The 27,225-nt window shown below is 47.4% G+C and overlaps 1 protein-coding gene across 1 annotated transcript in view; it reads left to right on the top strand.

Annotated features, from left to right (window-relative positions):
- SYT17 (synaptotagmin 17) overlaps positions 1–27,225 on the top strand; it is a gene marked incomplete at its 5' end in the record, with an annotated part of 39,714 nt that continues 12,489 nt past the window's right edge. Inside the window, 7 exons of the mRNA XM_082312236.1 lie at positions 1–15; positions 3,314–3,331; positions 4,709–4,857; positions 10,022–10,170; positions 10,601–11,220; positions 22,383–22,503; positions 23,304–23,459. Of these exons, the coding sequence (XP_082168362.1) occupies positions 1–15; positions 3,314–3,331; positions 4,709–4,857; positions 10,022–10,170; positions 10,601–11,220; positions 22,383–22,503; positions 23,304–23,459 (1,228 nt within the window). The remainder of the gene's footprint in view (positions 16–3,313; positions 3,332–4,708; positions 4,858–10,021; positions 10,171–10,600; positions 11,221–22,382; positions 22,504–23,303; positions 23,460–27,225) is intronic.

Below are 27,225 nucleotides of genomic sequence, written 5' to 3'. Positions count from 1 at the left end.
ATGGCGTACATCCAGGTGGGTGCGGAGCGGCGGCGCTGCGGGCCCCCGCCATCCTCCGCGTCCCCGGGCGGGGGGGACGGACGGACGGACGGACGGACGGACACCCTTGCTTCGTCTGCGGGACGGGTGCCGGGGCCGCGGCGGGGCCCCCCCGCGCTCCTTGCCCGGTGCTGGTGCGCAACTTCGGGTTAACTTCTGGGGAGGAGTTGCCGGCGAGGGGGGCAGGCGGGGCCGGGGCAGGAGCGGGGCTTCCCGCCTGCCCTTGGTGAGGCGCCGGGGCGGGAGCGGATCCCCGCCGGGGACGGCGAGCAGCCCTCGGCCCTCTCCTCTCTGCCGGGGGGAGCGGGGTGGCCCCGGGTGCGGGGAGCCCGGCCCCGGCCCGCGCAAGGGCTTTTTGGGGGAGCAGGATGCCAGACCCCGCGGGCAGACCGAGGTGCGCTGGGGCTGAATCGGGCCCTCCAGCCCCGGCGCAGCCCGGCGGGGTGGGGGGTACGGGCGCCCGGGGCTGCGGCGAGCCCCAGCCTTCGGCGTGATGGATGGGACCCCCCCAGCAGTGTGAGGCTGAATGAAATTTGGGGCTGGTTTAAACCCGGAGTGATTTTCCCCTCCGCCCCGGCGGCTCCCAGCTGCCTGTTTTCCATGGGAAGCCCCGAAGGCTGCCGCCCAGTTTTAGGATAAACCCGAGCGGAGCATTCCCAGCTGCGCGGGGAGTCGGGGCGCTGATGGAGACACCCGCTGCCAACGCCACCCGTGACCCCCGTCCCCCGGGGCCGTGTCCACCTCCAGCCGCCCCGCCGTGCCCCCACCGTCCCCCTCCCACCCGGGGCAGAGCCGGGTGGGTGCGGGGCTCCCAGGGCCCCTCGGGTGGGTCCGGGTGGGCCCTCTGGCAGCGCCGCCGTCGGGGCCCCCGTGTGCGAGCTGGGGGTACCCGGGTGGGGGTGAGGGTAGCGGGGACACCCTGTTATCCCCACACTGTGGTGGTGGTTAGGTTGGGGTGGTGAGAGACCACCCACGGGTGTGTGGCTGGGGGGACCCCACTGTCCCTAGGCTGCGGTGTCCGCTGTGGTGGGGCTTGGGAGCCTCCCCTGGGGGTGTAACTGCAGGCAACGCAGTCCGTCACCAGTGGGGACCCCACCCTGCTGCAGCAGCCCTGGGGACGCTGTCATGGCAGGTTGTTGTAGCAGGTCCCTTGACCTGTTTGTGACCAGCAGCTGTGCTGCTTTGGAGCAGGCGACCCTCCCCGTGGGCCCGGGGAGGCTGGGGGTGCCGGGCTCCTGCAGCAAGGCGTGAAGCGGAGATGTAGCCCTGCCTTGCACCTGACTCCAGGCGAGGGGATGCGCCTGGGACAGCCACGGTCGGCCCTTGACGAGGGTTCCCTCGTGGGTGGGGGCTCCCAGCTGGGTTGTCCTCTGCTCGTCTGGCTTGGGACGACTCGGCAGGGCACGACGGTGTCTCCCTGACCCTGCGGGCCAAGCCCTTCTCCTGGGGGTGCTGAGCGCGTTGCAGCAGCTTTGCTCCCTGGGACACCCCCCCCCCCCCCCCAGCGCCTGTTGGCTATTGCATCCTTCCCTAAACCTCTGCCCTTCCCCAGCCCCGACCCTCCTGCCCAGTGTGAGCGAGGGGGATGCACGCAGCTGGTCGTGTTTGCTCTCCTTTCATAGGTGCCTGCATTTAAGCCCTATATGGCACTGGTTACTTGTTTACCTCTTCTGCATTGTAATATTTAGTTCTCACTTCTGTCCTCACGTTTCCTGGCGGAGATTTCTGGGTGGTCACAGAGGCACTTAATGGTAGCACCAGCCAGCTGTTGGGGCTGGTGGCACACAGGAGTGGTTTCGCATTGCTGGTGGCTGATGGTAACCAGGAGGGCTGTTTGACACAAGCCTACTGCGTGTCCCTGCGGGCCGTTCGGAAATGCCACTTCCTTCGCACAGCACGTGCGACGGCGTTCGATTGCGTGGCGCGGATCCAGCCGCTTCATTTTAAAGCAATTTAAATATTCTTGTTGCAGCTTTGCTAAACCGCTGTAGCTTTGGCTGCCGCACTTTGGCTGCAACTTTGCATTAATAAGGAATGATAAAGCCCTTTAAATCATTTAGGCTTTTCTTAAACAGCTGGCCCATGGGTATCTGGTAATCCCTGTCTTGTCACATTGCACTGCAGCATTTCCAGTCTCTTAATTTGTGTTTCAAACAAGTGGTGGCCTTTTCAGCAAGCACTGGTTTCTGAGAGGTTTAAAAGGGTTTGGGCTGAAACATCGTCCATGGGAGAGTTCTTGAGACTAAAGTCAACTTCTGCATCCCAGCTTCTTTATAAAAGACTGCTCTTGTCCCTGTCACGAGCATAAAGCTAGAAACCAATTTCTACGTGTGGAAGAGTAGAGTGTGTGTGTGGGGGGGTGTGTGGTTTGGGGGTTTTTTTGGGTTGTGTCTTTGTTTTTTTTCCTGTGTAGAAAGACAACCAGGACAATTAGAAAACTCTTAGACATTAGACAGGAAGCAATAGGAAAGACATTTCAGCAGGCATCTGAAATGCTACTAAGTCTCCAGTTATCAATGAAGTGGGTCCACTGTAATGTTCCAAGGGTGGCTTTGTGAATAAAACAGTGGCTTGCGATGATTTCTTCTTTGCTGTAGATTTTCTCCATGACTGAGGGGAAGTGGCTACAGTGCAAATTTTCAAACTGGAGCGCACGACTCAAGTTTTAAGCACTTCACTTCTATTTTTTGTATTCTTCAAGTCACATCTGAGGATGAGACTGAAGATGCCCAGCTACCTCAAATGATGTGTACATAATGGAGAGTATGCCGAGTCTGTGCCCCTTCCTAGAAATGTTGCTTTTAATGAGTTGGCATTGAAACTGCATTTATATGGGCTGAATCTGGAGGAAAGCCTTTTTCCTCACTGTGGCATTTAACTGGAAAATTTGGATGTGGTTTGCTGTCAGCAGCAAGTAGTTGCTGCAATTAGAGACAGGTTATTAAAGAAAAGAAAATAAGTGCTTGCAGGTGATACCCCGTTAGCAAGGGGCAATGAGCAGGATTTTCATGCTCCAGGATGGGTTTGGGAATTTTGCTCCTTGGGAAGGAGGAGCAGAGGGAGCTTGGTGGGGAGGGACTGGAAGCTGATGCCTGGTCAGGAGACCTCTCCTTCCTCTGACATTATCAACCTACTGTCTTGCCAGAAATCCAAGCTCATCCCAGGCCAGGGCATGTCATGGCAGAAAATTTAAAGTTATTTGAGCATTGCTAACCTGTTTTTGTCTTTTTCATTTTGTTCCCCTTTGCTTCATCCTGGATGTCTAAAAGGACAGTTGGAACCAATAAATGAGGTGAGTTAATCTGATGATTCACTCTCCGCTCTGTCTCCTCACTCCGTCCTGAGGGGATTGTCTCGTATTTTCTGACTCTTTACTGATGTCCTAGATATAAGTAATGCACCACATTTTGGGCTGGTAATTTTTTTTTTGTAATGTTCAGATTTTGTTTATGGAAGAAACTGGTTTTACTGGAGCAAAAAGAACGTTCCTGTGGAGTCTCCTCTGCAGATCTGCGTTCCTCAGAGGAAACCCCTTTGCGTGGTGCGATAGTGCCCTTGTATCTGTACACTCGTGAATACTGCAAACGTCTCAAGTATTTTGGAGGGATATCTATGGAGAAATTCTCACGTGCTTTATATCTTCAGCTTCTTAGGAACATTTCAAGGTCACATAAAATCGTGAAGCGATTCGACCCTGGATGTGCACGTGCTGTACTCTTGCAGCTGCGTGTCTCCCCCCCGTGACTACGGAGCAATGCCCTTTAGGGCCCTTGTGCTGCTTGATCAGCCTTCTTGCAAACTGCAGAAGTTGGAGCTGGCGTGGGTGGGAAACGGGCTAAGGTTTGGCTTTCTGCTCCTCTTGAAGAAAGCAGAGCTTTGAAGTAGAGGGAAGGCTGTAGGGATGCCATGGAAATGGGGCAGCAGCCTGTTGCCCCTCCGATGGGGTGCTTGCACCCCGTGGCTCTAACAGCAGAGGAGCACTGTTATAGGTGATGCTGCCAGTGCCACAAGAAATGAAATACTTTTCTGGGTCAAGTAACTTCTTTAAAAAGAAAAAAAATCATTGACGGTTCTTCATTAAATTAATCTTCATAGCAGAGGGGAGGCACGTGGATAGCATGCTTTTGCTAATCCATTTTAGTGGCAAGTTTGTTTGGTTGTAACGCTGTACGTGTATGGATCATACAAATACTACGTGTTGATATATCTACAGGGATGAAATGTGTTCACGTTGCTGTGTTAAGATTTTCAAATTAAATAGACCCTTGCCGGATTAAATCGGAGCTTTCACTTACTTCTGTTTTTAATTCCTTCTGTTGTACATTTGCCGATCTATTAGTCTGTTGATGTGCGTGAAAGAATAAGCATGTTTCCACTCTAGCATATTGCTACGCCATAGCGTTTTGTAAATCACCCTCTTGCCAACCTACATAATAATACATTGCTACTAGAGGGAAAATACCTGCAGTGAATGCTTATTTTCCTGCCTTGTTATGGCATCAGTGAAGTTGGGCTGGTAACTGCATAGCACTTGTCTGTTGATATAGATGGAATAAATATAGTTCTTAATGTTCTGTTGCAGAAACACAAACATAAATACAGCTGAATGTTATTTCTCAATAGCTACTGATGGGTTGTAATCTTGTACTTTGGTTTCCAATGGCTTCAGGGTCTGCTCGCTAGAATCTCGGATCTCTTGCTGTGCCGGTGGACTTGTAGGAATTGTTGTCAGAAGTGTTTCGACTGTAGCTGTTGTCAAACAAATGAAGATGAAGTTGAAATCCTGGGACCTTTTCCTGCTCAAACTCCAGCCTGGCTGTAAGTTTAGATGCACAATTTCATAGCCCTAACTGAGGAGTAGGGCTGTTCAGCTGTGATGAGAGTATTGACAACGAAATGGCAATAGGATGTTCAGAGGATGCCGTGTAGAAAGGAGGAGCCTTCTGCTGAGGGTGGGAACGAGGCCTACTGAATGGCAAGGTGAAAAAGGGCAGCCCTGTTAGCTCAAATAGTAAGGCTAGTCTTTGTAAAACACTTTTCTGATGAGGAAGACAGAAGTTATTTTGTAAGCTAGCGTAGCAAGCTGATACCTGGTTTAGCTGTGCACCCTTTTCTAAAGATGCTTTTCATCTTCAGTCCTATTTGCTTTTCAAATGGGCCAGCCCTTTGGAGCACTTCAACTTAGCTGAAATGCTGATGAGGTTGTTTTGAAACATTTTCTTATCCTACCGTGAAGGTGATTATCCTATAGGCAGATGAAAGGCGTACCTCGTGTGTGCTCTAAAGGGGAAATTCATCTAAAGTTTCATTTAGCAAGACTTGATCTCCTGCGTCATCTTAGTACTCGTCAAGATTTCCTCTTGAATCATTAAAGAACAACAGCGGCAATGCCGGGTTTTACCTGGGGCTTTGATTAGTGTTTTTACAAGTCTATTACAAAGAAAGTCAGTGAAGTCTTCCCTGTTTTAATCCTCTTGTTTGGGAGTTTGCAGCACAGAGGTGACCCTGTGGAGGCATTAGTGAAATCAAGAAGGGAGCAGAGGTCTCCTGTCTTTTAGTATCTGCTCTGTTGGCTGGGCTGGGCTGTCTTCTGCGAGAGCAGATCGTTTGATGGCCACAGCTTCTGTGTGTCCAGAAGCTACGGCACAGGAGATGCCTATTGAGTGCATCATATGATGCTCAGAAGTTGGTACCTAGGCACTGAGACACTCGGTTAATTTTATTTACTCCTGTGAATATCTACTGTTATTCTGTGTCAGGTCTGGAAGGTCCATGTCTTGGTGCTGCATGAAATAAATTGTCTCATGTTTAAATCATAGTCTTGTCTATATACTCTTTTGAATCCAGGTAGAATAGGAGGATAAGTAATACTGAAGCAATAAAAATAAATACGTTCAGGATGTGTTAGAGTGGTTTTTAAATGTGGAGCAGCATACTTAAGAGTCTGATACGTGCCCAGAAATGGATTCACCTGCAATTAATGGGAAATGGAAGCAAAATCAATGCTAAATAGGAAAGCATTGCACACAGGAGAACACAGTGATGAGGCTGCAGTATTGGACGTAGAAAGATTGCCGCAGGGACAGTTACATACTTGGGAACAAGTAGCTAGGCTTGATGTGAGAGAATGCTTTGGAGTTTCTCTGGTGTGCTGAGGAGCAGAAGGGACATCATGTGTGTTTGGGGGTGTGGGGTGACTGTCCCATGGTGTAGTTTTTGACTGCTGGATCCGTCTGTCTGGCTAGAGGGGCACTGTAAGCATTGAAGTTCTGTTCTTCTTTTGGTCTCAAAACTTGGATGTATGCTGACTTTGCAGATGAGCTGGACTTTGCCACAGGCAGAGAACATGGAGACCTTTGGACTCATAAAATGCTCTCTCCAGCCTGTGTTGTTTTCCCCCAGTCCTGTTCCATCTGAAAGCCTCTAGGATTAACTTACTGCAATGGCCACAAGCAGAAGACAATGCGCTCTGGAAAAAAAAAAAAAAAAGCCCAGTTCTTCAACCACGTTGCGCTTTATGCTGCACCTGCTCATGCTAGCAGCCCTGGGTAGGGTCCCCAGCACCCCAGCCTAGGTCACGTATCCATCTTTCCTTCCAGCTTCAGGTGATCTGGTGCGGTTAGGGTCTCCCTGTTCTGCTCTAGTGCTGAGAGAAGGCGAGTTCCCAGAGGTAATGCCCGAGAGGGGCGGCAGGTATCCAAGAAGAGGACACACGAGAGAAGTAGCTTTCCTTTGTGAGGAGATGTGGATGCTGCCATGCCTTAGGATCACTGAAGCCACCATCTCCTCTGGCACTGTTGCAAATCCTGTGATCTTTGATGACGCCTGGTAACACACGTTGGTGTGGAAGCTGGAGATCAGTCTTTGCTTGCTTGAAAAGGCTGTTGGCTCCTCTTCTTGAGCTGGGATGGACCCAGGGTGGTGCCAGGGAAGATGGCGATGCTTTAAGCTTCCAGGGTGACTTTGTTGGAAAATGGTGAGGGAACCCAGAAATGAGTCGAGTGAGAGCAGAGGAGATACGGAGAGGGAAAGGAGCCAAGGGGATGTGATTGAGAGGACAGGGGGAGAAAATGAGCCTGTAGAGGAACAAGAGTCTGGAAGACAAAGAGGAAAGGAGAGCAAAGGCAGGAGACCAAAACAATGTATTTTGTTTGCTGATCAGTAGGAGGGCTATGCTTTTTGTGTGTGCAGGTTTAAGATGGAAGCGATCCCATGCAGCCTCTGCTGGCTCAGAATTCAGAAGCTGAAGAAGATTTCTATTTTAACTATGTTAATCTTCCACTCTTAAATTTCCATATGTGTTTTTGGAGGTAGGAAACAATGTCTGGAGTTAGATGTATGAGCAGAATAAGGGTTTGGAATTGGTCTCAGAATAAGGTGTTTAATGAGTATGTTTTTAAGTGCCCAGAAATCTGTCTATGCCAATTGACTCCTTATCCTTTTTTTCCTTTTATTTTTGAAAAGGGGGCTTTGGATTCAGTGGAAACCCCTAAAATGGAAGACAGATTTGACACCACCAAATTCTGCATTTAGATGCGTGCATTGAATTTGGGAACAAATCAATTTATTGTATTCCCTACTTGCAGGCTGAAAGTGTTTTAAAAATAGATCTAGGTTTTCAGCTGAGATCTTTCCATCTTGCCACTGCTTCATGGGCCCAGGACACTGGTGTAATGTAGAATGCAATTTGCTCCTTCCTTACCTCCCCACTCAGTCCCCAGGGGAAAACTGCTTTTATGGTCTTTGTTGGCCTACTAGCAAACATCTGAATGTCTGTGCTTAATAATCCATCCTTTATTTTTTGCCTGTAGGTTTTCCCTTTGGCAGCTCTGAGACACGTCATTGTCCTGGAAATTCAGGAGGGGACATTAAAGCTGGAAGTTTAAGCCCTTCCTCTTGGGAGACTGTTGATTTTTCTCAAGTTCTGAATTTTTTACAGTGGCAACTTAGGAAAAAAAATTCTTACTGAGTGAGTGTCACTGTATTGACCTGAATGCATGGTAGCTTCTTATTTCATGAGGAGCGCTTGCATCCTGGCCTTTGCAGAAATGGGCTGGGAGCGAGGGTGTATGTCGGCGCTGCCTGTTATGGAATATTCTGCATAAACCCCAAAGATGAACGGTGCACGGTCTGTGAGACGGAATTGAAATCAGGACACGACTCCTCTTCCCAAAGGTTCGGATTAAACAGAAACAGAGCTGCTTTAACTAGAGCCAAAGTTTATTTGAGGAAAAATTATTGTGGCTCAGTAGCAATTTCCTTACTAAAGGTCATCTGTATGTTATTAACTCACTATTACGTTTACCCATTGTAGAACATCCTTAATGCCTCTCTTCCTGATTCCCTTTTCCCCCTGTCTTCTCCTCATTCTGTGCATTTGCTTCTCAAACACGAGTTTATCCAAATGCTACCTATGATTGTGTAGAATTGCATTTAGGCATGAAAAAGCTATTTGTGTTCCAAGTAAGTACTGATTATATGTCAAATTGCATGATTTGGACCGCCTTTAATGGGCTGCAGAGTTGTGCAAATACTGTATGCCCCTTTTAGCACAGGGTTTGGTTTTGATTATTAGCAGACTCTTTTTTTTTTTTTAATGTGGATGAGTTGTGTGACTCTGGGTTGGTCAGATTTGCATGGATCCTGGTGTGCACTTTATGAACTTGGATAAGAAATTCTAGTTTAGATCTATTTTATATTTGGGGGGCCTTTTCTCTGAGGTTACTGCTTTTTGCAGAATATATTTATTGCTCTAGTCCAGTCGTTGGTTACTAAAGCAAATGATTCAACATGTTTCGTTTACACCCAACCAAGCCATGCACGTAGAAAGGGTGAATCAGGAGCAAAACTCACACAGTATTCCTCTCTGCTTTGCTCATTTCATGCTGATGCTTTCGTTGTGATCTGCTGCTATTTTTTGGAGTGCTCTGTCTCATGGATTAACCAAAAGGCTTATTTTGCGTGATGCACTACATATCACACACCACTGTGTGATTTCATTTCCATTGGCAGATGTCTGCCAGCTGCTCCCCTCTGAAGGTGCAGTTGGAGACTTTATCTCCTCTACTTGTTACTATCTGCTCTAGCTTTTCTTTCAGTCAAGGTTGGGAGGTCCTAACTGCTTTTGTGAGCCACTGCGGCTGTGACGTGTTGAGGTTTTTAACCAGAATGTTGTTTTATATTGAAACAACATGTGTGTGTGTGTGTGTGTATGTAAACTGAAATGGGAATTACATGTGGACGTCTTTATGATGCCAGTGTTCTGTTGAGTCTTCTCAAAGATGCTACAGCGCTCACTGCAACTGGCATTGTTGTTTAGATCCTGCCGACTTCCCTGCTCCCACCAAGACCCCTGGGCAGTAAAATGACTATCTTGTAAGAATCGCCTCTGCTTTATAGACGTGGATAAAAAGCAGCCAATTATTTAAAAAGGCATGTCAATAAATAGTAGTTAATTAATTGTAGTTATAAGATCGAGTTTTGAAACATTAGTGGTGTACCTGCAAAGCAACATTTTACTGAGAGGTGCGTGGTAGGTTTGAGATGCCTGTGTGGTGGTTTCCCATGCTGGTTCATTCCTAGTGGAGGCTGTGCTTCCAAAGTGTAGCTGGGAATTTACAGCAATAAGCTGCTGTTTGGGTTTTGTGGTTTGTGGGTATTTTTTTTTTTCCTTTCTTTTTTCGTAAACACAAGTATAATACTTCTGATCAAGATCTGAGTCACACGTGCCCGTGTGGCCCGTGTCGTGCTCTAATACTGATATAACTCTGTTTGAATGACAGGCAGAAAGATAAAGAATCTCTTTTCTACATAGGTCTGAAGTCAGTTGCTCAACCTTTTGCTTGACAAATAGATCAGGAGATACCCCGCAGCATCCAGGGATGTGCACCCAAGATTAGACCCAGAATACCAGAACACATTTTTGTTCTGTATATACTCCTTTTACTGGGTTGAATCACTCAAAGGTCTCTCGTTATAACAGGATAAGCAGCCAAAATGAGGACAAAGATGGGGACTCTGATAATACAATCAGTGAGCTGCCTCCCACTCTTCAGGATGTTTCCCCTGACAGAAGGCGGTCGTCTTCAGATGCATCACGGTCCACTTACAGCCTCACAAGGCGGATTTCAAGTAAGGTCGTCCTTCCAACATTAATGTAATTCTTGTGGGGAAGAAAATCAAACTGTAGTGCTTGCTCTTTCATCTTTTAGACAGGGAATCAAGTCAAGTTGAAGGTACATTGATTAAAATCTCATCGTGTTCTGCAGGAACACAGTGGAAGGGGCCAGCGCTGTTTTTCTTGCTGAAGCATATGCATGGTAATTAGATGTGAAAATGGACGGGGCGGGGGGGAAGTGTAGCTGAGCTTGCACTTCAGCATAACTAAGGGTGCTATTAATTGTTGGCAATGTAGTGGTGGAAAGCCCCACTGGGGAGCCTGCTGTGCCGGGCATTGCACAGACAAAGAGCAGCTCTACCCAAAGAAGCACAAGTTGACTTGCAGCTGTAATGGCTTTGGTTGAGTTTCTAACCGTCGTGTTTGTGCATTTCTCTCGTCTAGGTTTAGAGTCGAGGAGGCCAAGTTCTCCGTTAATTGACATTAAACCTATCGAGTTTGGAATAATAGGAGCTAAGAAAGAAATAGTTCAGCCAACTATCCTGCGAAAAACCTATACCCCAGATGACTATTTTAGAAAATTTGAACCAAGACTGTACTCTCTTGACTCGAATAGCGATGATATGGACTCCTTGACAGATGAGGAGATCTTATCGAAGTATCAGCTGGGCATGCTGCATTTTAGCACTCAGTACGACCTGTTGCATAATTATCTAATAGTGCGAGTCATTGAGGCTAAAGATCTGCCTCCTCCAATTTCTTACGACGGTTCAAGGCAAGACATGGCTCACTCCAACCCCTATGTAAAGATCTGCCTTCTTCCTGATCAGAAGAACTCCAAGCAGACTGGAGTGAAACGCAAAACGCAAAACCCGGTGTTTGAAGAGAGGTACACATTTGAAATCCCCTTTTTAGAAGCCCAGAGAAGAACTCTGCTTTTAACCGTAGTGGATTTTGACAAATTCTCACGCCATTGTGTTATTGGCAAAGTGTCAATGCCCTTGAGTGATGTAGACCTTGTGAAAGGCGGACACTGGTGGAAAGCCCTTGTGCCTAGTTCTCAGGTAACAGAATTTATCAGATTATTGCCACAATTTTTCTCACTGTTTTTTTTTGTGCCGTTCCTTTGCTTGTTGGCCAGTAATGCAGTTTCTAATTAGTCATTGTCTTGTTAATACAGCATCTGTTGGGTTGAAATAATGTTGGGCCTATAACTGGTCTTATAGCTAATACTGTGAGGTAGAGGAGCTGTCCTCTTTCATATTCAAAGGAGCTGGCCCGACAAAAGTTCTTATGTCAACTCTAAGGAGACTAAGTCAAGACTGCTTTGGAAATCTGCACCTTTTGGAAGACCTTTCTTGTCACTGCAGTGACCTGCATCCATTCCCAGACACTGCAGTGACACTGTCCCATCTGAATCACCCCTGTGGGTGTTAACCTGACTTTGCTTTGGGAACGTGAGTTGAACCACTGGTGCCAGTTCAGTAATAATTTGATGCAAGAAAGTGTATAGAAGACACAATCTCTCCAGACTTATGGCATAATGCATGAGCAAAAAATTGCAAGGTGGTGGTAGATTTATTTTTGTCATGTCCCTGAAGGAAATAAACTTGCCATAGATTTTGTCTCGTGTAAGTGGCATGTTGCATGCATGCAAGTTTGAGCATGCATTTTGGACTAGATTCAACCATCAGATGGAATGGGAGGAGAAGGTGTAGAGGATCTGTGTGCTTCCACGTCTGTTCTCAGGATAGGGCACTGGTCAATGCCACCTCCTCTCCAGCCAGGAAAAGAGCTGTTCAATGGGAAAATCTGAACTTTGCAACCAGGCACGGCAGTTAGCTACCAAATTTGCTACTAGCCATGTCACCCACATAGCTAGAGGCATAGGACCCCATAAAAAGCCAAGCTAAGAGCTTTGCATGAGCATCATCTCAGGCATTTGTGCTAACGACAGGAGCACCACTCAGGGTTGGTATAACATGATTGCCTTTCCCAGTTCCTCACCAGCTCTGAGATTGCAATTTCTACGTTTTAGAGCCTTCGCTGAATCAAAACCCTATGTGAACTTGGATGGTTCACAGTTTCTGTGATTTTTACGTGTTCACTAAAGGGTGGCGTAGCCAGAGGTATTAGACAACGTGAACAGTAAATCATTGACCTCACCTCTGATTGATGGTGTAGGTCCAAGAGTCTGATTTGGAGTGGAAACTTGTGATCAGACACTTGTGGAAGTAAAGTCCACCAAGCAGTGTTTATACGCAAAGTCAGCCGGGTCTCCGACTCTGCTTTGCCCCGTTTCTGTGTGCAAAGGGGCTGGAGAGCGCTTTTGCCGCTTGCTCGGACTTTCTGCAGTGTGTGAGGGAGAAGATCAAGACCCTTGATAACTGCAAGAGAGCCCACTAGATTTGCTGTAATAGAAGTAGGAGGGTTACGGGATTAGCCTGAACATTGTTCACACAAAAAGGAAAGTTCTGAAAGTTGTGCACAAGTCAAAATTGTGGGGTCCCTGAGTGTGTCTTTACATAGGACGTGTCTTAATGTCAGTGGGATCTGCTTTTGCTTGGTAGAGTGGCAGTGGGGGGTGAACAAAGTGGTTCATAGGGAAGATGAACAAGGATGGATGTTCCTGGGCTCCCCTCACTGCCTGGGCCTTTTCCCCAAATGTTTGTTTACAAATGCCTGCAACAATTTTTTTCTTTTTGGTAGTCGTGGTTCGTCACGGGCTCTGGGTTGTGTATCTGAGGACAGAGCTCTTCTCTTTGCATCCTGTTATCCTCCTGTGATTTACACCATGCAACCTTGCTTCCCCACCTTCCCTCCCCAGCTTTTGCATGATAAATACTTCTCTGTATTATGTATCTCTTTATTAGTAACATGGATTCATTCCACAGCTAATACAGACCTTGATTAGACAGGATCATCTCTGCCTTCGTCTGCCAAGCTCGGAGCCAGCCCTTCCTCCCTCCCTCTCCAAAGTTTCATTGAAAGCTGCTGCTGTTTTCAGCAGTGCTGTCTGCTTCACCAGGATTCAAGATAAATTATTTATGCAGAAATTGGCATTTCTGATATTTATAAAAGGAAGGAGAAAAAGAGAAAACTCCCTTTGAATGGGCAGGCCTATCCTTACAAGCCTTTTGCATTTATCTGCTTGCTATCGTATGGAAAAACTTAATTTAAGCAAAAAGTCCTTCACACCTTGATTATTGAACTGCCTTGTTTTGGTCTTTTCATATTTCTTGTTCTTTTTGGCTGGGCCTTAGCTGACAGACTGCAGCTGCAAAGAGAACAACAGTACTTGTACTAGGATATCCAGGGAGGATGTTTGGTATCATCTTCCCATGTTTTCTCAGTGATAAGATTTTTTTTTTTTTTTTTAAGTTCATGGAATAAGGTGTATTTTCTCTTAGTAGCAATTAAAGTTAAATGCATTGATCAAAGGGTTAAAATACATCCTGGAAGAAGTGAAACAATAAAGCTTATTACTTTGAAAAACTGCATTTTAATGTCTCTCAATAACAGTGATGCTTGTGCTAGAAATTTGTGAGGGTTTTTTTGATTGCTAGTTGGAAGATTCTGCCTGTGGAATCATAGATTTGACATGTTGACAACTTTTTTTATACTTATCGCTTTTTTGCTTGATTAGTTGAGGGACAGACAGCCTTTATTAGTTCCTTGTTGTATTGAACCTGAGTCAGTTCTGATCATGAGTCGATGAAAATTTTCCGGGCTGGGTTGGCTGCCCCAGGGCTCTGACACGGAGCAGCAGCTGGCAGCAGCAGCCCCCCAGCGATACAGATCGTGGTGGAGAAAACGCTGAAGCAGGTGCTTGGAAAACCAGTAACAGGCGGGAGAGAAAACCAGACAGGCATAGATGTGACATGTAAAGATGAAAGACGCAAAATACGTGATATTTTTTTTTTTTTTTTTTTAACTGGCATTATAGACAAAAACATGATGAACTGGAGAGATGGAGGAAAGTGAATCCAGATGGCACGAGCTGTGGAAAAGGTTTTCTCTTCATACCGGTGGGAGTGGGATGGGGCAAGGTCTGTGGAAGAGCAGAGAAAGCAGCCTAAATGGTATCGGCTAAGATGAACATCTGTTTTGCACTTGCGGTATCCACCTGGAAGCCATTGCCATGGAGTGTGCTGATAAAGGCAGGTGCTGTGTCCTTGTCCCACCCTCGTGCTGAGCCCCATCAAGCCCAGAACTGGGACACTGCCTCAGTACAGGACTGTGCCAGCATGAGTGAGCCCTGCTAAAAAAGATGGGGGGATGCCAGCAATCTCTTGGTGCCTGTGGGACGGGCAGGTTTCTCCGAGGCTGAGGCATGGTCCAGCTTCTGCAGCCGATGACTCCATTGACTCCGCTGTGAGCTGGAGCAGGATAAGCTCCTTAGGGATGTACAGCTCCTCAGTGGCTGAAAGCCCATCATCAATAGCAGAATATCTTCGTTACCACCTCATGGAGTTGCTTGTTAACTAACAACCTGAGAACTTACCTTGGGTGTAATGAGGGGGGCAGTGCAGCATTGCTGTGCTTGTTATGTTGGGAAGGGGTCGTCAGAGAACCCGAATATAGGTGAGGAACATGCTGTCCTCTCAGCCTTGAGGAATCAGCGCAATAAAACGATGCTAAGATTCAGGCAAAAGACCGTATCTGTGCATAAGTGCTTTTTTAGCTTGGATCGTGTGTTCAGCGCTTAGCGGGATGGAGTCCAAAGCGGAGGCACAGGGGAGCTGCCGTCCAGTACATCATCAGAGCCAGCAATGAAGCAGAAGGACTTATTCTCTGTAGAAAATGTCAATGCAGGTATTGCCAAATTCTTTATCCCTGGTTGTTCTGGGAGGCTTTTTCTTGCAGAGTAATTAATGTGTTTCTAAATAGCAGTAGCTGCTTATGGAGTAGTTCTTGAGTCCAGTCCCCATAGGAACACTGCGCTCCTTAAATATCCCCTTAAACGTGTGTGGCTTTGCTTAATTACCATGAATGAAGTTGGCAGGCCTTGCTGTAGCTGGGCTCAGATTCGCACATTTCACCGTTAAGATTAATTCTGAAACACATGTTCAGGACCCCAAGTTTTATTGACATATGATTCATTTCTCTTTTGGCAGATTTGAGTGGGCAGGAATAAATGTTTTAGACCAGCAGTAATGAGAGCTTGGAGATCATTCCGTGAAAGAAAAAAAATTGCCTGGAAGTGGTGGGAAAATAGCATAAAAATTCCTTCTCCCCTCAAATGAAGGCATTTTTATAGTAGAGGGGGTATGTACTGGACTTGCCTTTTTAACTTTGTACTATGAGTGCACTAGAATGACAGTCATTTAAGGAGCTGTCAGCTTTTTACGTTCAAAATGGTATGTGCTTCGCAAATGGAGTGGCTTTCCCATGGCAGCTCTCTACAATTTTTGATAGCCATCTCAGGGATAAGCCTACAAGAAGTACTGTACTGTTGTTATTACCATGCTTTGGTTGGGAAGGAAAAGGGACAAAGGAATTTGAAATTCAGGTAATGAGTCATTTCAGAGCATTTCTTTTGGGTGTTACGTTGAAATCTGCTGTGGAGCCAGGTGGTTACGGCATGCAGCTTGGAGGCCTCTGGTTGTGCATGTACCAAGTTTGTCCCTGGCGCCCTTGTTCCTTGGCCTGTCCATTGCAGCCCTGAGAAGGAGCCAACCTTGGGGAATGTGGATGATGCCCTGTGTTTGGCAGCACAGCGTATTATTAAAAATAATGCCAGGACCCCCCTCTCGTACAGGCGTAAAGCATTGGGCTGATGTAAAAGTGGCCAGGCAGAGACTTGGTTCACAGGGTTGACACAACAGTTGGCTCAGGGCTGTGTGCATCAGTGTGGAACAGGGGTCTGTGTTCGTGACACAGTCATGGGAAATTAAATACGGAAGTGAGTGTTGTCAGGATTATTTCCTTTTCTTCCTTTTTTTTTTTTTTTTAAGCTGTCCAAAATCTTAGCGGCTGTTCAATTAAAGGAATGATGCAAAATCACTGATGATGAATGTGGCTTGGTTACGAGGGGGGCTGCTTGCTCATTAATGGGATGTTAAAATCAACCTGGCAGTTTACCCCTGTCTGGTGGGAGAGATGCCCCGGGCAAAGCCTGGCTGGAGGCGGGATGCCACCACTCTGCAGGTCACTGGAGTGAGGGAACAGTGACGGGATGCCATGATGGGTGTTTATCCGTCCCCCCGCCTTCCCAGGAAAGGCTCAGCAGCAGTGCAGCAGGCTCCTGGATTTTCACACTCCTTCCCCATATGGTCTTGTCTTCTGACAACATTTTTTGCTCTTAACCTGTGATTTGTTGTCATATTTTGGCTTATGGCGTTCTACCATCTTTCTTTCGCTGTATCTTTATTTTTTCCCCAGATCCATTTCAGTTGTTTTTTTCCCCTTTTCTTTTTCTAGTCTTTAAAGCTCCAGCACTGAGAAATTTTTCTTCTTGATCATTTTCTCTTCTTTATCCTTATATGTCTCTGCTGCTTCCAGCTGCCATCTCAGTCACCTCATCTCTTCCCCTCTGTGCTGTTCACTCCTTGCCCTTTCTGCGGAGGACTGGGATGCTGTGGGGTTTATTTTGCAGAGGAGGAGGTGGGGGGGCCATGGGCAGGAGCTCTCTGTAGGAAGTCTTCCCTCACCTGCCCAAAGGTCTTTGCACAGGAGAGGCTTTCTCATGGCCGTGCAAACTGATGCAAAGCCAGTTAGACTTTAGAAAGGGTTTTGTGACTCTTTTCACCATACGTCTACTCAGCATCTGTTATATAGGTGATGTTGCTCTTATCCATTGGTAAGTATATATTTTTTTTCAGGTTCTGGTCCTTAATAGCTCAGCCTTCATGAAATGATTGCTGTGTGTCACAGGATGCTGTAGAAAGCCTGTTAGAGCAAACTGTTTCTAAACCATCAGTTTTCTAATGTGCCTGGAGGTACCATCACAGATAACCTTGAGGAGGAAAATCAATCTGAAACTTCATTAGGAGCGTTGCATAGATGTCTGTGCTGATGTAATGTGCTCTGGTTCCCGTCGGGAACCGGGGAGGGTTTCAGCTGCAGAATTTTGCTGGTCTTGTACCAATGCACAGTGAACAGTTGAGTTGGGGGGAGGGTGGGGGCTGTGAGGAAAGAATTGCCCTGATCCAAACAAGATGTGCAAATGGCATTAATTAAAAACTCCTCTTCCCTTGAGGTAGCCTCTTTTTTTTTTCTTTTCTGTCATGTCTGAAACACAAACTTCTTATGTGTGTGTGGTTCAACCCAAACGGTAACTGCAGAAGGTTCTGGATCACAGGCAAGCCCAAGGCTGCAAATCCAAATGACTGGCTGTGTCATACAGCTGCAGAGAGGAACAGCCAGGAGTGAAATGTTAATCAGAGGTACAGGAGAGCCTCAGACATCCCAGACTTGGTGTCACTCCGGCACCTCATCAAACAGGAAATTGCTTTTCCAGGGTCATCTGGGATCTTGGCACGAATCAGCGTATCATCAGCATAATAATGGCAGCTAAAATGATGCCTTTGCACGGCGGTGCCTGAGGGGTACGTCTGCACACTGCATTCCGTGAGCAAAATACGCAAGGCGAAACCAACAGCATTTTTGTTTCCTGATGAAAAGACCTAGGTAAAGTAAAAATCAGGCACTTTCTTTCCCTATGGTGAACAATGTGCCAACGACACCTCTTGTGCATAAGCATCCCTCTCCTCCGCTCAGCCCCTATGTGAGTCTGAGGTTTGGGGAGGCTCCAGTGTGTGACAAAAAAAAAGCCATGCTTCTGTGCCTGCAGTCCCCCAGCACGATGTGTCTTAACACCGTTGCTGATAAGGATGCCTATAAACAAGGTGGTGGGCATGGGGGTCGACGGTTATGGCAACACAGAGTGTTTCCAAGGTGCAGGTGAGCTCAGTGGGTCCGTGGGCTGGAGGAGCACCCTGGGCAGCTCCTGTGGCCCCACGAGCCACCTGAGACCTCTGTGGCCACTCGTCCCTCCCTGAGCTGTCTCCTGCCTGACCCGTAACAAGAAGGGTCCTGTTTCTCCATCTCGCAGCGGACCCCACTGGGCTCCCTGGTTATCTCAGTTTTGCCCACTGAGCCAGCGAGTCTTTTAAGCCACAGCTCTGTCTGCATCTTCATCTCTGACACAAACTGTGCCACCAGCATGTCTCATTAGCAAGACTGTCACATCAGCAAAGGTACGCTGCGGCGTGAGCTTGTCAGGGAAAGCATGGGGAGCTAAAACCTGAGGAGGTATGCCTTGTACCTTGGGCTTCTTGGAGCAACCCGTTAATTCCTTGCTTGTTTGCTAATGATGACAGGTGACCAAAGAGCAGGAGGAAGCTAGTGAGCGTGGTGCAGCACGGCACGGTGTGTCCCCGACGTGCCGGGGAGGAACCGTGTGGTGGCTGCTGGCCACTGATTCATTTTCGAGTGCTTGACATTGCCTCAGGCACTGTGGCAGGATTTGAAGCACGTTTCCTAGAGCCTTGCGACTAAGCTAGAAATAATGCATTTATAAGATCAGAGGCAGTTCACTGCTCGAGTTAAGTGCCTTGAAAAGGCTGAGTCACTTGTATGGGGAGGTGAGCTATCGGGGGATCTGGGTTTCCTTCTGAAAACACCTTTTGTTATGGCTGTAAACACTGCTGCTGCTCTGCCTACAAGGAGGCTGCTGCTTTCTTGCTGGCTTTGAGCACACCCATCCTGCCATGGCCTCTGCGGGTTGGACCGTATGTTCCTTCCCTTAAAATAATTAACAGAAATCTGGGCACGCTTGAAAAGCATTAATGGGCAGAAGGTGCTGTTGAGATTTGGGAAATTAGGCCTGATCTGAGACTCATTAAAGCTGGTGGTAGTCTGTCTTCTGACTTCAGTGGATCCCACTTAGAAGGTATAGCATTTTATATCTCACCTTACCCAAATTTAAGCCCAAATAGTCAAAAAGATTTTTCTAGAGGTGCCAATATCCCTGTTAGGTTAGATCCTATGGAAGATCGGGGATTTAGCTTTACCTTTACCTATTGAAGGCTCGTGGGTTAGGCAGCAGTGTGATGGTTACGTTACAGTGGCTCCTTCAGTAACCTTTGCAGGGGTTATGGGACACGGTGCTGGGGAGGGTTCAGGTGCGGGTAGATGCCTGGTTCTCCTGCCTGTGCCTCGGTGGGTGTTACATACCCAGTCTGATATTGCCAGTGTACAATGTGGGGCAATTTTTTTTAAAATGGAGAGTAAAGGTAAATGTGTCAGAAGTGTGGAGATCTGCCTTCCCTTTCTGGGCTTCACTGCTCCTCCCTGGCCCAGGGAAGCCCCTTAGTTCCTACGGGTCTTGGATAAGGTCAACAGGTTCCTCCAGTGGACGAATCCAGAAGTAATTACCCCCAATCTTAATGTGGATTTTCAGCACTCTAAGCTTGAGGTGACTTGAAAGGTCCTACATCCCTGCCCAGTACCAGCCTGCCTCCTGGCTGTGCCAGAAGTTTGGTATTTGCAGCCGGAGTTGTTTGATTGCCTCTTCCCAGCGGGTAATAACATCGCTAATTAGTTTCCTAATTTGTGCTGTCCAAATGTACCTGAATTTCTAGGAATTAAAGCCTGCATGAAACCCAACACAGCGGTGAATGCAAGTGGAAGTAGGACTGGATATGTTAAAAATGTTGTTGATATGTTATAAAAAATTAGCTGGGGTCGAGGGGTACCTCGGGTGGATCCTGTTGTGGGTGGCATTGTGGGCGCTGCGATGCTTTGTTACTGTCCTGGTAACAGATTTAGAAGTCACCAACTGTTCTGGATGATAAACGTGTCTTCAGGCTGTTCCAGCCACAGACCTGAGAGGAGCAGTTTTGAGGAAAATCAAACCAAAGATGATAGTTTAAATTAGATAGATGACGTTTAAATCATCTTGGATGTGAGACTCCCTTAGATCCTTATATTGTGCAACCACTGGGCACAACGGTGTATGTAGGTATGGCTTGACCTCGCAAGAGTTGTGAGCGTCGTGTGTGTATTGGGTCAGGTTTGTGTTGGGGAATGGCTTTCTGATGGAAAGAATTTAAAATATCTTGTATTGAACAGAACTGTGGTGTGAGAGTTGACAAAGGTTGATGGAAGAGGGGTGCCTTCTCGGTAAACCAAAAATACTGTAGCAATGGGAGAAAACACACGTGGTGAATGTGAGTGTGCGTGCTGTGTAATCAATCACATACTGCCACATAATGTGACCCAAGAGATGCTGTGACAAAAGGAGTTTGGGGTAAGACATCGGATGCTTTTTCTCGTGTGGGAGAGGGGCTGTGGGGAAGGTCAGGCAGAAGGTGGGCCAGCTTGGGGTCCACGCTGCCAGGCTGGCTCTGGCGCTGGCTCCCAGGGCAGCGGAGTGTGCGAGGGGGGCATTTGGGTTTGCCTTAGGATCTGTGATGTAGGTCCATGCTTTTAGCCCAGGGGCTGAGTCAGGATGCTGCTGTAGTTGCAGCCTTCGCCCTCCCCGCATGGTGCTTCCCTCATCGTTTGCTCATTAAATGTGCAGGGTTAAACACAGAGGGGTTCCTTTGCCAGCTCCTGAAACGTGGAGACCTTTGATGTGAAATCAGGCAGCCTATTGCCATCTTTTCCATGGAAAGCCAAAAAAAAAAAGGATGTTGAATTAAATTGAATTGTATCATCGGAGGTGCAGTTCTTCCTCAGCCTGCCAGCTGCTCCTGCATGCCACGCATGTCCCGCTGCCTTTGCTGGGAGTAGTCAACAGGAACAGGAGAGGAGACAAAGTGCCTTGGGGAGAACTTTTAATACCATTACCTGACGTCAGTTTTAGTGCTTGGCTCGTTAAGTAAGGAGCCAAGTAGCCTGCCGTTAGCGGGAGCCATTCTGTGCTGCTGGCTGGCCAGGCAAGAGGTGCCATACTGCTCCTGGCAGAGGGACGGGGCTTTTCCCCAAGTGCCTCCTCGGGTTTGGTCTGAGCCCTCTGGTTCATCTGCGGTTGGTGGAAATTGTGCTTTTCCATTTGCAGCTGAGTAGCCGTGAACTGGTTGGGTTTCGCAGCAGCCCTAGCCTCAGTTTCCCTAGAGTCGTTGTAGCTTTGCCGGGGTGGGTACCTCATGTGCTGGCCCATCTGCTGATGAACCTGGTTCTTCGGGTCAATTCAGGCTGTGACTGTGTCTCAGAGCTTTTTTCTTTATTGTCTACCCAGTCCTTTAGTCTCTGATTTCTGTAATCTAATATTTGGGGCATCTGTAAAGATATTTAAGCCTTTTGTTAGGACTGCAGTACCACTGCAGCTCCTTTTCCTTTTGGAAATGGGCTGTGACCATCCAATCTAGGCTTGGTTTTGAACCGTTTGGCTATTTGGGATGAAGAACTAGCTCTGTACTCCTGTATGGACCTGAGACGAGGCAGACGGATTGATGCCCTGCCCAGGCTGGCTGGTGTATTTTCAGTTCCCAGAGTTGTTTCACCGTGTGTAATTTGCATCTGGCAATAACAGCATCTTGGTGCCAGGTCATGCTAGGGGGAGAGGGTATTTTAAGCTGTCATGTCTGAGGAGCAGTGATGTCAGTTCTCCAGCTCTTTTTTTTTTTTTTTAATTACTAGTTTTAAGCATCATTAACTAAGAGGAGAAGAAATAATGGCTGAACATCTATATTGATGGGAAGCTATGGCCATTGTACGGCCTGATGAACAGCAAGGGCACAGTTAAGCTGTGCCGTGGTCTCTGGTTAGAACAGGGCAGCTGCCGAGGGGATGTCTCCTCTGAATTGCCTTCTGTGACCCAGGGATGCATTAACCATCTCGTGCCTGAACTTCCCAAGTGGTTGGTGTGGTCCTTGGGGGCTGGGAAGGAAAGAGGATGTCTTCTCCAATGGGTCTGTGTTTTGTACATTACTAAGGATGTGAGGTTGGCAAGATCAGAACCACCTAGAACCATTCGAAATGGAGCAGGTAGAAACTACTGACCTTGTATTCATTCCTCCTTATAGGTCCTCTTTGCATGACTGCTGAAAAGCTGGTGAAGGATCAGTGATGAAAGAACGATCTTCACCTGGGGATATTCTTTCTTGTTTCTGCTCAGCATGAGGTACCACCAGATGGTTCTTGGTTGCAGTTTAGAGCGTGACTAAAATTTATTTTTCAGGCACTTAAACAAATGGGATTTATTTAATTTCTCTTCCTGCTCTTCCTTTACCCTCCGAGCTCTGTTCTAAACTTCCACCTTGCCTTTTCCCTGCAGAATGAAGTGGAGCTGGGAGAGCTGCTGCTGTCACTGAACTACCTACCCAGCGCGGGAAGACTGAACGTGGACATCATTAGAGCAAAACAGCTTCTTCAGACAGACATGAGCCAGGGTTCAGGTAAAGGCCAGTGCATTTCTCACATTACTCATACACAGATTATATGTGCTTTTAAAGCAGATCAGTGGTGAGGCTGCAATTTGTGGGGGACCCAGGGGGATTTGGATGCTCAGTTCCTATTAATACAAGGCTCCCGATAGCCATTTTATATATATAGCCAACAACAACAGAAGTATTTGGAACATTTACCCTGAGATAAAATGGAGGGCGTGAATTCCTTTGCCGTATTTAAACTAAAAATCTCTGAACCAGGGTGAGGTGAGGAACCAAGAGCTCTAAATTACCCCCGTGTTGTGTTCTGTAGGGCAGCCCGTTTGTGGCTGCGCTGTTTTGCAGATGCTGCATGCTGCCTGAGTGTTAATGTTGCAGTGGCTTCATTTACGATATCTAGCTGCTCTGTGGATGGTGTGAGGTTTTTCCAGTGTCCATGCATTGCTCCATGCCATTTCTGAGCCTGCTGGCTGGTAATTGCTTCATGCGTATGTCCTCGGGTGTTTTTCCCCATGTTCCCTGCCCCAGCCACTGCTGCTGCCAGAATATTGGCATTTTCCAAAAAGAACAGTATGGCCTCTATCAAGGTTGTCATTAATTGTGGTTTTGGCAGGGAGCGTTTTTAATCCAGCTGCCTGACTTTTGTCTCCACTGCAAATCCCTGGGAGTGGAGCGGTGGTACAAGTCCCAGTCATTTCCAAATGCTGTTTTCCAGCACGGTCCATCCCTGTGGTGCCCAACCTTCACAAACTGGGTTACTGACTCACGATGCCCATAACACAGAGCCTGTGTTTCGTGTTTTTTGTCAGATCCCTTTGTGAAAATTCAGCTTGTTCATGGATTAAAATTAACGAAAACCAAGAAGACCTCCTGCATGCGGGGGACGATAGATCCCTTCTACAATGAGTCCTTCAGTTTCAAGGTTCCACAGGAAGAGCTGGAGAACGCCAGCCTGGTGTTCACAGGTAAATGTGGTGGTGTTACCGACTTGGCACAGTCATGGTTGCCTCCGAGGTGAAAAAAGCAGCAGTTGTGGCTGTGCAGATGAGCCGGTGCAGGACGGTGTCTGTCCCAGTAGCCACCCTGCAAGGGGTGACCATCGCTGGGGTCTGCAGGGAAGCTTAAGTAGCACTCTCTCCTCTGCAGAAGCTGTTTCTAGCATTGCCACCTGATGGCTGGAGCCGGCTGGGAGTGCACCTCGTTGGTCCTGTGCTTAATTGGTGCCATTGGGAATGCTTTTGTGCAGAGGAGGAGGAGGTATTAATTGCACTTCTCAGCAGCAACCAATTGGGCATAAAGCCAAAAATTAGAAGAATGAGAGGGAAGTATTGAACGATCCCAGAGCCCAAACACTGGCAAAGATAACTCCGGGTACTTGACATAATTTGCCGGTGAGATGATGCAGCTATAGGTGTTTGACACTGACATCACCTGTTCTGTAAGCAGGTTTGTTCATGCCTTTATTTTTAAAGGGCTGGGACTTGGTGCCAAGCCCAGCGTGGCACGGCTGAGATAGACTGGGACCCAGACCACGCAGGCTGTGGGCCAGGAGGAATCCCAGAGCTAACCTCACTCCAGAGCTTTGTTAGCGCTGGAGATGTTTGGCTGGGATAGGAATTCTTATTTTCAAGCAATTTCTGAATCTCCTGGTTTTGTTCCCTAGGCATGAAAACAGTCAGTAGGAATTGGCAATTGGGCGTGCTGCTCGGAGCAGGAGTAGCGGAGCGCAGGGCTGAGTCCCCGGCTGCCCTCTCGCCCGCAGGCTGGGCAGCAATGGTGGGGCTGAACTGAGGCCATGGACCCACTGTGGCCAGTGGCCTTTTCTGCCATCCCACAGCGTGGAGGTCTTGGGCAGGGCTGCGGGGACCCCTAGGAAGTGGTGGGTTTCCCTCCCGTGCTGTGGCTTCACCCAGCCTGTGTCTGCTGTGGAGCTCGGGCACCGTCAGGAGCAGGGTCAGACCTTCTTGCCCTCTGGAGGAGCAGAGGGGCTGGGCGGTGGGACCCACGCTCTGCTGCCACGCTGGGCTCCCATGCTTCACAAACACGTTTTTTGGCAACTTTCCACCCATTACTCACCATCTTCTGATGAAGAGAAAGGAATCTGCATCTGAAAGAACATATTTTGAAGTATTTTTAAATCTTATTTCTTACATGGCAGATACAGGTGTCAAAGCTGGTACAAAGAGCCTAATTCCAATCCATTAGTTTGTTTCCAAACAAGTTATAACAAAAGTGATGTTAATCAGCAATTTAAATTTTGTCCTTTATGCTCAGAAATTTCCTCAGCAAAAACCTGACTGTACCTTGCGTATGCAATGATGAATTTGTTCTTGGAAGCTTCCATCAGGTGATCTTGTGACAGGTGTGAAATACTCTTTTCGTTGTTTTCCCCTTTTCCTAATAGAAGAAGAAAAGGCAAACAGAGTAGCAGCTGTGTGCAGTCAGAAGGGTGAGGGGACTACACTGCTCCTCGCCACGGCTGATGAAGTTAGCATTAATGAGTGGATGTCTGATTATTTTTTTCCTGCGCAAATGGATGTATTCTGAAATAAGTCAATGGGAAGTTAGCTGATTTATAATCATACGTAATGCAGTCAGATTTCAGTGGCATGCCTTTTAAGTGGTGCTTCACTTTCTAAGTGATGTGTTGCTTGCTTTGAACATTGCAATAAATAATCCTAGGTCAGAAATGTCACCAGTAGCTCCAAAGCTGGGAAGGAGCGTACAGAGCTTTTTGGAGGAGCAGCGGGGCCAGGTTCTCCTGGCCACTCTGACACTCAAGGGCGATGTGTGGCTCGGGCACAGCACTGCTGCGGGCATCCTTGGGCCTCCTGCTTTTGCTGTGGTTGGGACTGTTGTTTGAGATATGTGGTTTGTGTAGCCAATACAAAGCTGGAGCCAGAGGTGTTGGTCATGTTGTTGTACAGTCTTTTGCTGGTTCGGTGCCTGCACTGCCTCCTGTTACTAGAGGAGCCAAGACCTTTAGAGGAGCCAAGAGCCTGTCTTGTTGTGAGGACCTTTGAACTGGGACTCCTGCACAGGCATCTGCGGTGTCACGGGAGTGAGGTGGTTCAAGGGACGTAGTGGTGGTGAAGATGCTGAGCCACGTTTAGTGTTCACCAATGTGATGGAGATGCTCTGGATGTTGGTGGAAGCCTGTCCCCAACAGGGAGTGCAGCACCAGTTTCTTCTTGTGCGCATCTATGAGGTTTTAATAAAATGAGTGTCAGCGTGCAGCTTGGCTGAAGTTCTGGGATGGGGATGGTGGTATTCCCCATATAGCTGCCGCCTTGCATGTCAGGGTATTGCGCAGCTTAAAAGCTTGTAAAGGGATTTGGGATCTTCTGCTAAAAGACAATAAAGAGCAAATGGTTGCCAGCATGGAGAAGCTGTACCTCGCAACATGAGGATCTTTTTATTATTTTGCATCTCTGCAAAGCAGGAGTATAAGCCACGTTTTTTTTTCTCTAGGTTTTTTGTTTTTACTTGGAGTTTTTTTTCGCTGCAGCGGTGGTTCTTTCTGTTGTGTGTTTTGAGGGAGTTGTTTTTTATTTTTTGTTTTTTTCAATCCACAGCTCTAGTCTATTAGGTCAGTTAATTAAATTTGCTGTTGAGTCAAAGTCCAATTGAAAAGGAAAATAATCCTGCTTGAAGGGTGGGTGACGATGCTTTGAATGGAGAGAGAGCTGTAAAAGCAGTCATGGGAGCCAGAAGTGAGTATATCTTCAATAATTTAAAGGAACCCTTTTTGTGGCTTCATATTTTGGACCCAGTCTGCAGCTGTCTTTACATTGGCTTGGCTTCACTGGAAAGCAGTGGAGCCGTGCCAGTCCCTATCAGCTGAGGCTCCTGGCTCCCTCTGTGTGGCTGGTACCACACTGCAAAGTAAGGCACTATCTAGACAACGTAAGATTTAATTTTTTTTTTTCCCCTGTGTGTTTTTCTCCTGTGCATCTTGAATCAAGCTGTCTGGGTTTAGTGCACTGTAGTAAGAATTTATGCACCGTTTCGCTGCAACTTTAGGAAGGGCTGTGTGTGCAAACACTGCCAGTGAACGGTTTTCTGTAAAGCGCTGTTCTACTCCCTGCTTTCCTGGTGGTGCTCTGGGGAGCTGGACTTTGGACCGAACGCAGGACTGAAGTGCAGCCGGACTGGGAGACGGGCAGTTGGTGCCTCCAAGATGGGGTGCACGGGATGAGCTCTGCGTTAGCCAAGATTTATGGGGGCTGGGCTGGTTCTTAGATCTTTCCTCCTCCTTAAGCATACTAGGATTCAACACTGTAAATTATTGGCATTTACAGACCAAAATGCTTCTCCTTCCCCATTGCTGCAGGACACCTTGTAAAAGCTGTCTTTTTGCCTTCCCTCTGTTCCTACCTCAGATGCTTACTGGAGCTGTCACTCAGATGTCCCAGTTTAGTGCCTAAAATAAGGCGGGATGAGCTCGGGTAGAGATGTCCTCTCCAGGAGGAGGCATCCAGGGTCAGGATCGCTGCTGCAAGTACCGTCTGTTCACAGCTTCTCACCAAAAGAGGCTAAAACCAGGAAAGCAACTGATACTCGTAACAAGTCTAATGTCCCGACAGAAAAAAGATGATGAGTGAAGTAACAGCTAGTGGAGATGTTTGATTTTCATTTACTCCATCAAACACGTTGTCTAGGTAATGAGCATCCATATACATACTGTAACAGAAATGCACTTTTTTGGGTGGTTCTTTTTTCCACTTTTTG

Source organism: Platalea leucorodia (genome assembly GCF_965183815.1).
Source record: "Platalea leucorodia genome assembly, chromosome: 5".
In the NCBI taxonomy this organism is placed as follows: domain Eukaryota; kingdom Metazoa; phylum Chordata; class Aves; order Pelecaniformes; family Threskiornithidae; genus Platalea; species Platalea leucorodia.
This window is presented reverse-complemented; position numbering and strand designations above follow the sequence as displayed.